Raw genomic sequence first — 11,219 nt, forward strand, 5'->3', positions numbered from 1 at the left:
GAGATGACAAGAGGGAGTTTGTGTCCGGTCTTAGAAAGGCCTGAGGAAAACGGTGGGGACAACGTTTTCCTTGCCTCTGCTGGGTCCCGTCTCAGTCCCCCTCTGGACTCCCATATACAAGTTAGGCAAGTGGCGTGCCTTCCCTGGGGGGCAGAGAGCACAGTGTGCTGGAGAAGAATACCTGTGCACAACCTGATTTGAGCTCTCCAAAGATCCATACATACTGTCAGCCACCTCTCCTCCTCTCACAAGGCTGCACTGCGTGTGAGCTAGTGAATAACTTTCACTTTCAGTAATATCGCCCATTACTTTGAAGTCGAGAGGGAAAGTGGAATTCCTGTTTCTCTGGTCCCAAATGGCACACACTGACCTACTCATTAACCGCTAAACCTGCAGCTTTGACAAGCAGCCCCTGGATGACAGTAATTGTTGCAATCACAGACAGCAGCACAAACAGCAATTAATGACAGGGTCAGAAGTTTCCAGAAGGGTGTCCGCCTGCATTAAAAAGCTCCCGCATAAATCCTACTTTAACCCCTGACCTAGGGCCAAGGTCGAGCCACCTACAAAATGAGCATGGGCACACACTGGGTTTAAATCTGACTTTTTCATATTTTTGCTTTTTATTTTAGGGCAACATTATTTTAGTGTAATTTCTCTGTTGATTAGAAATCGGAGAATAGGATTACAGTGAGTTCTGTCACATTGTTAAATTGAGAACACGAGCATAACATAAATCTAGTCAGTCACAAAGTTCAGATCCAACACAAAGCAGCGCCGGCCACTCGGACACGGTGTCCAGCGCGAGCGACGCGGTGTGGGTTTTGGGATTTTTTTGTAACAGACTTCAGACGACTGTGCAGCTCCACAAGCGGCATCAAATTAATTAACAGTGACTTACAATACAAAGCACTTTGAACTGAGTGTGCGCCGCGAACAGAGCCAGATTGACAGGGAACTTTGACCCCGCCGCCTTCCCTGCAACAGTTGCTTATGACTTCCATGAGAAGCCTAAAGGCGAATTCCCTCTGGCACCTGGCCAGCAGCAGAGACACCCTACTTTGGCCATTACTCGCTAAAGGTATAGCATCAAGTACGCTGGCAACATAATGTGTTTGTCTTTTAGTGAACAGCACAGATACCTAAAAACTCCAGTGAACTGCCAGTTGATTTTAAACCCAGTCAGCCCTGGAGTTATTTGTTTTATATGAACCTCATTGAGATGTGACTGATGATATGATGAAATGATATGTACAGCAACAATTTATGGATTCTCTCTGATCCTGCAGCAGCACAGCAAACTTTACTTTCACGCTCATATCTCAGGATCTTTAACGACACACACTTCAAGCTGTTTGTCAGTGAATTAGGTCCGGTATTTTCCTCAATTAATTTGCTAATTGTTTTTTTGATAAAATGCCCGAAAATAGTATGATATATACCATTATATTTCCAATGTATATAAGAAATAAGATATTATTATTTAAATTAATAATTTCCCAAAGATACACAGGGGACTTGTGCAGAGTGTATAGCAAATGACAGCTGGGATTAGCTCCAGTCCCTGTTATGAATGGATGGATGGATGGATGGATGGATGGATGGATGGATAGATGGATGGATAGATGGACGGATGGATGGACGGATGGATGGATGGATGGATGGATGGATGGATGGATGGATGGATGGATGGATGGATGGATGGACGGTTTCCCATGGTGTCCAAAGTGTCACCTTCACATTCCTTGTTATGTCGGACCAGCAGTCAAAGATAAATTGACTTTAAAGTGAAATAAAATATAATAAAAGGGTATAATCCGTTATAGAGAGGGAGGTTATACTGCAGGAATTATATTCTGTAATATTAATATAGTAATAATATAACATGGGGCAGTAACTCCTCCTTATTGTTTGTTTTGCTCAGAACTACTGCACGTCTTTAAATAGTCAGCGGTGATGAAACCCCCCCCCCCCCGTGAGTATATTATGTAATGCTAATTTGGCATGGAGAACTACACCTAATTTCTGGTAATGGAGCTCAATGAGTAGCTCTGAACCCCCCAATTAATCCTCTTAAAAGGGAAGTGAATATTCGAATGAGCACGCGATGCATCTATCAGTGCTTTTTCCCCTCACATTGTGGATGTTGGGAAATCGGCTGCTCGACAGGTGTTTCTGTGAATCACTCCTACGGCTGCCAGGAAGAGAGAACAGGCTCACATCTACACACACTGCCAGGAATAAGTCAGAGGCAACAACAGGGAGAGGAGGGGGTGTGCTATGCAAAACACCAGGTAAACCATGGGCGAGGTAAACATCTTTCTCAAACACCATGCGCATACACAAACACAACACATGGGGGGCTCGAGGGTGTTAGAGGCTGTTATTCATTATCCACACGACTGCATTCCAGGGCTGGGCAAAAAGGAGTTATCGCCACCATCACTAAGAGGCAAAGCACAGGAGAGGCAAGAGGGGGGATTTAAGCAGGTTCTCAAACAAGATGCCCCCACCTGATAACCTCAGCACTGCCGTTGCACCATTCCCACATGTCCTAATGCATTCACAAATCAGAGAGAGAGAGAGAGAGAGAGAGTGAGAGATGGAGGGGGTGAATGAATGGGAGGAGGGCAAGGAAAGCAAGACAGAGAGTGTATGAGGAGAGAGAGAGACTGTGTGAACATTAACGCTGAATGGAAGCGATGGAGAAAGATAAGGACACCTCCTCCTCCTCCTCCTCCTCCTCCCCTTCACAGGAAGTGACCAGTGAGGCTGTGGCAAGTTCACCTCACTCCTGATGTGGGCACTTTAGTGAGAAGTGCCACAACAACCCCATCCTCCTCCTCCTCCCTGTCCTCCGCTACCTGGAAGTTCTTGTTAAATCTTGAAGGGGACAAGAATTTATCCTGCTACTCCCCAAAAAGAAAAACCTACAAGAACAAAAAATCAGGTTATGCACATTTTTGGGGGATTGGCTCCCAGGACTCAGATGGACAAAGCAGTGGCATCCTGAAAGGGAAGAGCTGTAAGAGGCTGTAGGACCTGGGACACACTATTACTCACCAGTCTGTCTCTGGCTCTTGCACAGGGGGATGGTGGTGGACAGGTGGAAGGCCAACCTGCTTGTGCAATAAACTTTTATCACCTGAGGGGTCAAGAGATCTCTCTGACCGGTCAGGCAGTGACCCTTTCACCTGGCATTAGAGGTGTCAAGGGTGGTGTCAAACTGAGAACGTTTCACTCTTAATAAAGGAGATAGTGTGATGGGCTGCCTCACCTTTTTTGAACTCCTCCAGCATCGCGTCCAGCTTGGTGTCATTGAACACAAAGTGCAACGAGTGGCTGTAAAACTTAGTGATGGTTTTGAGCGGCGTGCAATCATCCGGGTCCACGAAGGCCAGGTCCTTGACGAAGAGCTGCTCCACGATGTTGGACCTCTCGCCCTCGAACACCGGGATGCGCGTGTAGCCGCTCCTCATGATCTCGGACATGGTGTTGAAGTCCAGGGTGGCGTCCCCCGGGATCATGAAGCAATCTCTCAGCGGCGTCATCACGTCCTCCACGGTCTTAGTCCTGAGCTCCAGCGCGCCCTGGATGATGTTCAGCTCCTCCTTCACCAGGTCGTTGTACGGGTCCGTGACGCGCAGCATCTCCAGGAGCTTCTCCCGGTTGTACACGGTTCCGATCTCCTGTCCCAGCAGGTAGTCCAGCAGCTTGCTCACCGGGTAGGAGGCGGGGAAGGTGAGCAGCATGAAGAACTTGGTGAGGAATATGGTGTTGGCCCCGACCGCGAGGCCGTGTCTGGAGCAGATGGCCTGGGGCACGATCTCCCCAAAGATCACTATCCCGATGGTGGACATGACCACCGCGATCAAGCCCGAACCGGCGATGTCATCCAGCAGGATGGTCAGCGTGGTGTTCACCAGCACGTTCCCCAGCAGGAGCGAGCAAAGCAAGTAATTCCCTTGGCTGCGGACCGGCTCGATTTTCTTCGCGTAATTCTTCTCGCGCTCCGTGCCGCAGTTCTGGACGATCTGGAGCTCCATGGGGTCCAGGGCCATGAGCCCCAGGTTCAACCCGCTGAACATGCCCGACAGGCAGAGCAGCATGGAGATGAAGATGACCTGGAGCCAGAAGGGCAGCAGAAACTTTTTCTCCTCCACCACGATCACTTTGGTGTCATCCCCGTCGTGGTAGATCCAAGTGGTCTCCGTCCACGGGTCGTGCATCCCGGCTGGGGCCGGTGTGGAGGTGGCGATGCAAAGGTAGTACGATTTACTCCTCTCCGTCTTCCGCAGAGGTTTGACCTCGATTTCAACTATTCCCGACGTCTTTCGGCTCAGGATGATGTGGGGCAATATGATTATATCCGAAGTCCTGATGCCGCAGGGATGCGCGCTGGACGGGTCCTCCTGGCTCTGGTTCTCCCACGAGGAGCTGTCAACGCTCCGGCTGCGCTCGTGCTCCGTGAAGGAGATCTTGGACCAGGTCTCGTTGTTGATGTTCTGCCCGTAGACCCTCAGCTTCGACCGGGAGCGCTCACTCACCCGCAGGTAGCCCCTGTCCATGAAGGAAATGTCGTCCGTGTCCTCCAGCCTCAGGCCGATGATGACGGTCTCCTCGGACCCTTCCTTGCCACTTGTCGGGGCCACACAACAGCCCGTGACAGTTAAGAAAATCATCGCCAGAGCTCGGACCCGGTTCAGTGACGCCATTTTTGTAGCAGTGGGTGCCTGGGATAACGGCTCTGCCATATTGATAACCATTGGCGAACCGAGCTCCTGAATGAAAAGGGCAGTGGAAACTCAGAGCCCGTCGGAGTCCGCCTTCATCTCCGCAGAGGGTCGCCGCCACTTGTGCATCGGGACCCGCGCGCTCCCACTACGTGTCCGACACTGATGCCTCGCGAGCGCAGGCTTACGGGCCAGCTCGTGCCTCCCCTGATGTCCCCGAGACAGGCGACGGCCGCGGCCAATGAGGGGGCGCCGCCGGCCAGGGGGCGGGGCGTGCGCGGCGTAGTCGGCGAATCAAATTCCAAAACAAGTGCACCTCATGTTAAGAGACAGGACTCTGCTCGTGACTTTTCCAACATGAACCCACTGCAGCGGATCCGGGACTCACAGCTCTGACATGTCAGTCAATGCAAGGGAATGATTTTGCATTTATAATGAGATGTCATATGGAGATTTACATTTTATGCATCGCATCACACGGTTAAAGGACACGCTGATGCACCTGTAGCTCACACTCCAAACTTTTTATAAAGAAGCGCTCCCCATGAAAATGAATTCAATAATAATGTTGTGTTCTCAGATTGTTTGATTTGAAAGAGTTTAACTGACCGGGAGACAATCAATTATTTGATGTTTCACAAGAAACCCAAAATTATTTCAAAAGGTAGTTAAAATAAAAACCCAATTTGTTCTATAACACGTAAACTACAAAAATTATTACCTATCCCCTTATTTGATCCCTCAGATTTATACATTTATTACTTATTTATTAATTTATTATTTATATAATAAGAAGGCCTGTTTAAAATCGAATATCCATTTACTATTTCTGAAATTGTTCTTGATGTAAAAACACACAATATGATGTCCACTGAACATAAATACATTCAGTTGATTGAAAATGTATATCATCCATTCATAGAAATTTACCCATATAACAATAATAGTAATAATAATAATAATAATAACAACAAAGTTGCAAAGCTCACACTAATGTGAATGTCAAATTATTCCGTTAAATTAAAAGTATTGTAACAGAAGTACTGTAGTGGCAAAAGTGGAACACTAACAGAGAAGAATAATGATGCAAGCAAAAGGCAAAAAATATTGTCACGGCCATAGTCGTTTTATTCACATCACATTATTCTTAGATTAAAACTTGAATTATACATTATCTGAATATGTTTATATGTAAGTAAGTAAGTAAGCATAAGATCAGTAGAATTAATTACAAAGTTAATTACACATATTTCACTATGTATTATGAAAAAGGAATTTAGTACAGTCACAGCTGTAATGCACACAGTGTGATGCTGGGCCTGCATTTTGCTGAGCTCTTCCCATCATCATTTGCAGCAGGTCGCAGACTTTGTGCTGCAGCACCCCCCTGTGGTTGAACCTGGTCCTTGTTTCTCCAGCTGAAGAACCAACTGGAAAGGATCCTCCACTTTTGCCTGTATCAATTGTTAAAAGAGTTAGAGATCATTATCAGTTTATGACCTGATTTCAGGTTTGTTTTTAACATTACATAAAAATTGAGTTTCATCCAAGACAAGAGTAAGGCTTGAAGAACATTCTCATATTTTCCAGTATCAAACAGGTTAATGTGACATTCTGCAAACGTGTTGGGTAAAAAGTTGTTGTTCACTGAGCTCTATAAATTAATTTATACTCCTGGTGTCTGTTATCAGACACTGATTGTTCATTTCACAGTAGTTGCGCCTCTAAGAACAAGACCAAAGACTTTTTATGGCTATTATCACCAACTAGTGTTGTTGAATGGAATAAAGTGTATAGGGTCTGATTTGGCCTCAGAGGGGCAGTCCAAAGGTTAAACCAAGGCACAGGTTTTGATAAATAACTGAGATTATAAATGCATGTGTTTTTTCCACAAAACAGAATGAAAATCCCTTAATAGCAGAAAGCAAGTGTTACGAGTGATTAAAGGATTTGAGTAGTCATTAAAAAACATGTTGTTGTGTTTGAAGACATGCTTTCGCATGCTTGTGTGTGTGTTTGCATGTGCACACACAATGGCCATGACGGCTGATAAGATGGCATTCCGTTAGCTGAGAGGAGAACACATTCCTTCCTGTTCAAGGTTCCCAGCATGACTCCAGAGTCTGGTTATGACTCCAAGACAGCTGCTTGACCTTGTGCATGTGGATGTGTGTGTATGTACTGTATGTCTGAGTGGGTATGTGACTGTGTGTGTGTGTGTGTGTGTGTGTGTGTGTGTGTGTGTGTGTGTGTGTGTGTGTGTGTAAGAGCTTGCAGCATGCATCCTGTTGTGTGTGTGTGTGTGTGTGTGTGTGTGTGTGTGTGTGTGTGTGTGTGTGTGTGTGTGTGTGTGTGTGTGTGTGTGTGTGTGTGTGTGTGTGACTTTGTTCACTCTGGCCTCTCTGGGTGTGTCGCACATTTCAAACGGATAATACAAACATACTGACATCTAGCGCTCACAGACCGATCGGACATTTTCACATTTTTTAAGAATTCAGTTGTGACGCTGACCGTAGGTTTGACTCCACATGACCCGCCAGGGCCTCCAGACGGCTGGATAGTGAAATCCCCTGCAAATCTGGAATGTTTCAGGATACTGGCCACCTCTCCGTCCACATCCACTACTCCATCGACCTGTGAAAGACGCCCACATTTGGTACCATTTGATGCATGTGCATGTGCAATAGACATAACTGCAGGTACACTGCTGGATCTACTCACCTTGAATGTGTACTGACTGTCAAACTGGAAGCTGTCCTCTACTCCAGTAATGCCGCCGTTATATATGACCTGACTGGGCTTGGTGTTGCCTTTAGGGACCTTAAACAGTCGGTATGTGGCAGAGACAAACTTGAAGTTACCTGTATTATAAGAAGAGTAAAGAAATAAATAAATGAGGTACAACAATCTATAACGTCAATTAACCTTTAGACTGTGATTCAAGAGCATAGTTAGGATTTGGTCTGCTTTATATGTAAACCTGAATAAAACATGAAACAGAGCTGTGCTGGAGAAATTACATTTAACCCCACAAGTCTAATTCACTCAATAATTATGTGCAATTATCAAATTATGTAAATTATGTAAACATCAATCAATCTCTCAAAAAAGAAGGTTACAGTCAAAACTAAATATAGGACCAACACTAGTGGAAACACAAAATCAAGCCTTCTTAAAAAGCAACAGCATGGCCATTAAATTTACATAATTATGTTGTGTAATATACCTATTGTGTTATTATAGAAAACACTGTATGACAAACTGCAAATTCAAACTTGGACTCGCATAAAATCCCACAAACACAAACAATGTACTGGCATTTATGAAGTTTTCAATATTAGAAGTTTTACAAACTCAGTTCAATTGACATCTTGGATCATTTCCTATTAAATACAAAACAGTTCTGTAAGATAATTTCTTGTACACTAACGGCCGATCAGTCCACAGTCAACATTACCACAAGGTGTCTAAAAAAAAAAAAATGCATAGTTTTGTTTGTCATTTAAGAATCAGCTGGGGTGAAGGAAATGGTAGCTGTGTTGTAACTCAAAGTATTGTAAATACTAATAACCTAACTTGACCGGTCACCTTATCTTGAGGGCACTACGTACCCATGGTACACTCACGCAGCAGTCTCTACTTTACTAAGGCTAATTAGACTTCTTCCATGGACTGTGTGAACTCTGGCAAATTGCTAGCTCTGATACATCTGGGACAACATTGGCTCATGAAGTCCGGTGACCTCACATCATTCTGCACCCTCTTCAACCTAAGCAGAAGATTAATTACCAAGAATAAGTGGAAAGATTAAGTAATGCACACTTAAATGCTTCAGCTATATTCATATAATCTTACAATTTGTTGTAATATCGTAACTGCAAAACCAGTTTGAAAATGAATTCTCATTAGTGCAAATCCACCCACATCAGGGGTTAAAAAACAGGCAAATAAGGCAATACACAAAAAGAAATAAACACAAGAAAAAGGTTTCAAACCCAGGATGTCCTCTAGATCTTTGTTGTCGACGGTGATGACACTGGCTGTGACCAGCCGCGGGGGGCTGAAGCCAACTTCTTCAGCCAATCTAAGCAGGTCCTTCCACCAGAGCGCTCCGCCAAGGCATTCACCTGCCAAGACAAACCACACTCTGATACTCTGGCAGGTGTCTGTTGTCTTGTGTGGCAACAGAATATTTATGTGACATACCCCATAGCACTTTATGATTCTTTATTTCCTCTGTCAGTCTGTCACTGCTGTAGATGTCACTGAAATACAGCTCACCACCGTCCTGATGACCAACAGAGGAACAGCGTATCCAGGTAGGATCAGAGTAAACAGATTTAATGGCGCTGTTTATTATGGCATTGTTGTCATATTTGTGAGCTTGGTCTAAAATAGCCTACCTTTAGGATGCTGTAGGCTTCAGCCAGGACTTGCCTCTTGTCTGGAGACAGATTCACCACACAGTTGGAACTATGTGACGGCAGGAAACCAACATCTCAACACAATTTCTTGAGTATCGCAGAGCATTAAAACGTGAAACAAAGAGAAACTTGAACGATATCTTACATGATGATATCAAATGAGTTCTTCTCTAGACCCGCCTCTGTTAGGGCCTCGATGTAGCCCATGACAAAACTGATGTTGGGCTTCTTGTATCCAAACTCTTGCATGTGGTAGTCCACATACGTCCTGGCCACTTTGAGCTGGAAGAGAACACAGACTCTGAAGTGTTGCTGTTGGGGGACACACTCTTGCGGTTAAACTGTAAAATATTAAGCCATAATTGCATTTCTTTGTCATGTGGGTGTGATAACGACATCTTGCCAATTTTATTTAAATAATTGGAATGTTTTTTACTCCCTAATATTGGTATCGGCATTGGCCAGTAAAAATCCCTACAGTCAGGCTCTACTGTGGAGCCCATGTCTGGTTGCATTTAACGCTATTTGCCAAGTGTAAAGTAATATGACAAAGCAGAGTGATGAGCTGATTTTTGTCTTCTATAATCCAAATTGGAAAATTGTATAAGCCATTAATAGCCATCAATACAATCCATACATCATTTAACTATGCAGGGGCGTGCAATGCCTCAAGAGGCTACTACAGCCTATCAGTGAGCCACACTGTGATGCTGACGCACAGTACCTGGTCCTCAGTCATGTCAATGCCAGTGACATGGCCCTTCTCGCCCACCAGCTGGCTCAGCATGTAGCAGTCCCTCCCGCTGCCACTGCCCAGGTCCAGGACGATACAGTCCTCCAGACACTCCGGCACCACCAGGCCACAGCCATAGTACCTGAAGAGGAGAGGGAAACACAGTGAACAGCCAGAGTCAGTTTGTCGCAGGGAGAAGACAAGAGTGGAGAGTGCAGCACTAACAACAACAACAACAACAACAACAACACACCTGGCAGTGACTTCAGGGTGCACTTTCTTCAGCGCCTGGCGGATGAAGGCAGGGATGGGCTTGGCTGGAGCCACACAGGCGTTGGTCTTCAGGTCAGAGCTTTGCTTCAGCTTGTTTCCATAATAATCCTTCTCAAGGCAACAAGTGTCCCCACATCACACACACACACACACACACACACAGGTCAGAGGTGACCCATTACAGACCACTACAGAGCTTTATTTAGACATCACTGAGGTACAAGCACCACTGAGCAACAACATTATCATTTTAATAAACATCAGCAGAGTTTTAGCATGCTAATCAAAGCTAATTAAGGCTAATTACAGCATTTAAGCTAGGTTGACCAGTGTGACATGTAAGATGTGTTACCTTCACGTCCACGTGAACGGCGCCTTCATGGAAGCCTTTTCCACAAGTACTGTAAATATAAGTATACATAATATACTTAATATACTTTAAATGCTCCATGTACAATACAGAGTTTACTTAACTTTCCTCTAACCTGCTAACACCAGTTCACAGTTGTAATATCGCATGTAAACATGTGTAACTCGCTTCTCACGCTAACGTGCTGTTAGAAGATTGAAATCGGACCCAGCTTAGAGATAATATGTGAGGATGACAAAGCCCAAAGTGAAGTTCTCAGGGTGATCTTTCTTACCTCTTGTCTTCAGCCATTGTCTCGAGTGTAAAGTCCACCGCAGCAGCGCAGTTATATTCAGTCTATACTGTGAACCCATGTTTACAGTTCACTTCCTGCTCAGCAGCGCGCCCTGTCTGTCACCGCCTGGAATCACAGTTGGCACAGCAGAGGTTCCCAGTTCCCTCTCAGCTGAGCAACCCTACAAGATGGAAGATATCCATGTGTGTCCCCTGGAATGAATTAACAGGGTCTCTTTAGATTTATTTATTAAAAGTATGTTCACCATGTCAACACAGAATACCCATCATCTAAATGGATGAACCTTGAGAACTTCTGCAGCTGTGGTAGGGCGGGTCGTCCACTTACCAGATGGTTCGGTGGTTCAGATACTGAACCCCACGTTGCCCATGACTGCTGTGCTGGCAGTGTG

General features: G+C 45.2%; 2 protein-coding genes across 3 annotated transcripts in view; both read right to left on the bottom strand.

The window, feature by feature from the left end:
* cnnm2b (cyclin and CBS domain divalent metal cation transport mediator 2b) overlaps window positions 1-4,928 on the bottom strand; it is a 35,487-nt gene extending 30,559 nt beyond the window's left edge. For both annotated transcript variants that reach the window (XM_035179648.2, XM_035179638.2), the window contains exon 1: window positions 3,278-4,928. In XM_035179648.2, coding sequence (XP_035035539.1) covers window positions 3,278-4,766 — 1,489 coding nt within the window. In that variant the 5' untranslated portion in view covers window positions 4,767-4,928. The remainder of the gene's footprint in view (window positions 1-3,277) is intronic.
* Window positions 4,929-5,838: 910 nt separating this feature from the next.
* Window positions 5,839-10,910, bottom strand: as3mt (arsenite methyltransferase). Its single transcript, XM_035179806.2, has 11 exons — window positions 10,808-10,910; window positions 10,516-10,564; window positions 10,144-10,271; window positions 9,882-10,032; window positions 9,303-9,439; window positions 9,137-9,206; window positions 8,940-9,021; window positions 8,729-8,860; window positions 7,455-7,594; window positions 7,245-7,367; window positions 5,839-6,187 (listed from the first exon to the last, which is right to left on the bottom strand). The coding sequence occupies exons 1-11, from the start codon at window positions 10,822-10,824 to the stop codon at window positions 6,080-6,082; spliced, it is 1,137 nt and encodes a 378-aa protein (XP_035035697.2). The 5' UTR covers window positions 10,825-10,910; the 3' UTR covers window positions 5,839-6,079.
* Between the last annotated feature and the right edge of the window lie 309 nt (window positions 10,911-11,219).

This window comes from Hippoglossus stenolepis, chromosome 2 (assembly GCF_022539355.2).
Source record: "Hippoglossus stenolepis isolate QCI-W04-F060 chromosome 2, HSTE1.2, whole genome shotgun sequence".
In the NCBI taxonomy this organism is placed as follows: Eukaryota; Metazoa; Chordata; class Actinopteri; order Pleuronectiformes; family Pleuronectidae; genus Hippoglossus; species Hippoglossus stenolepis.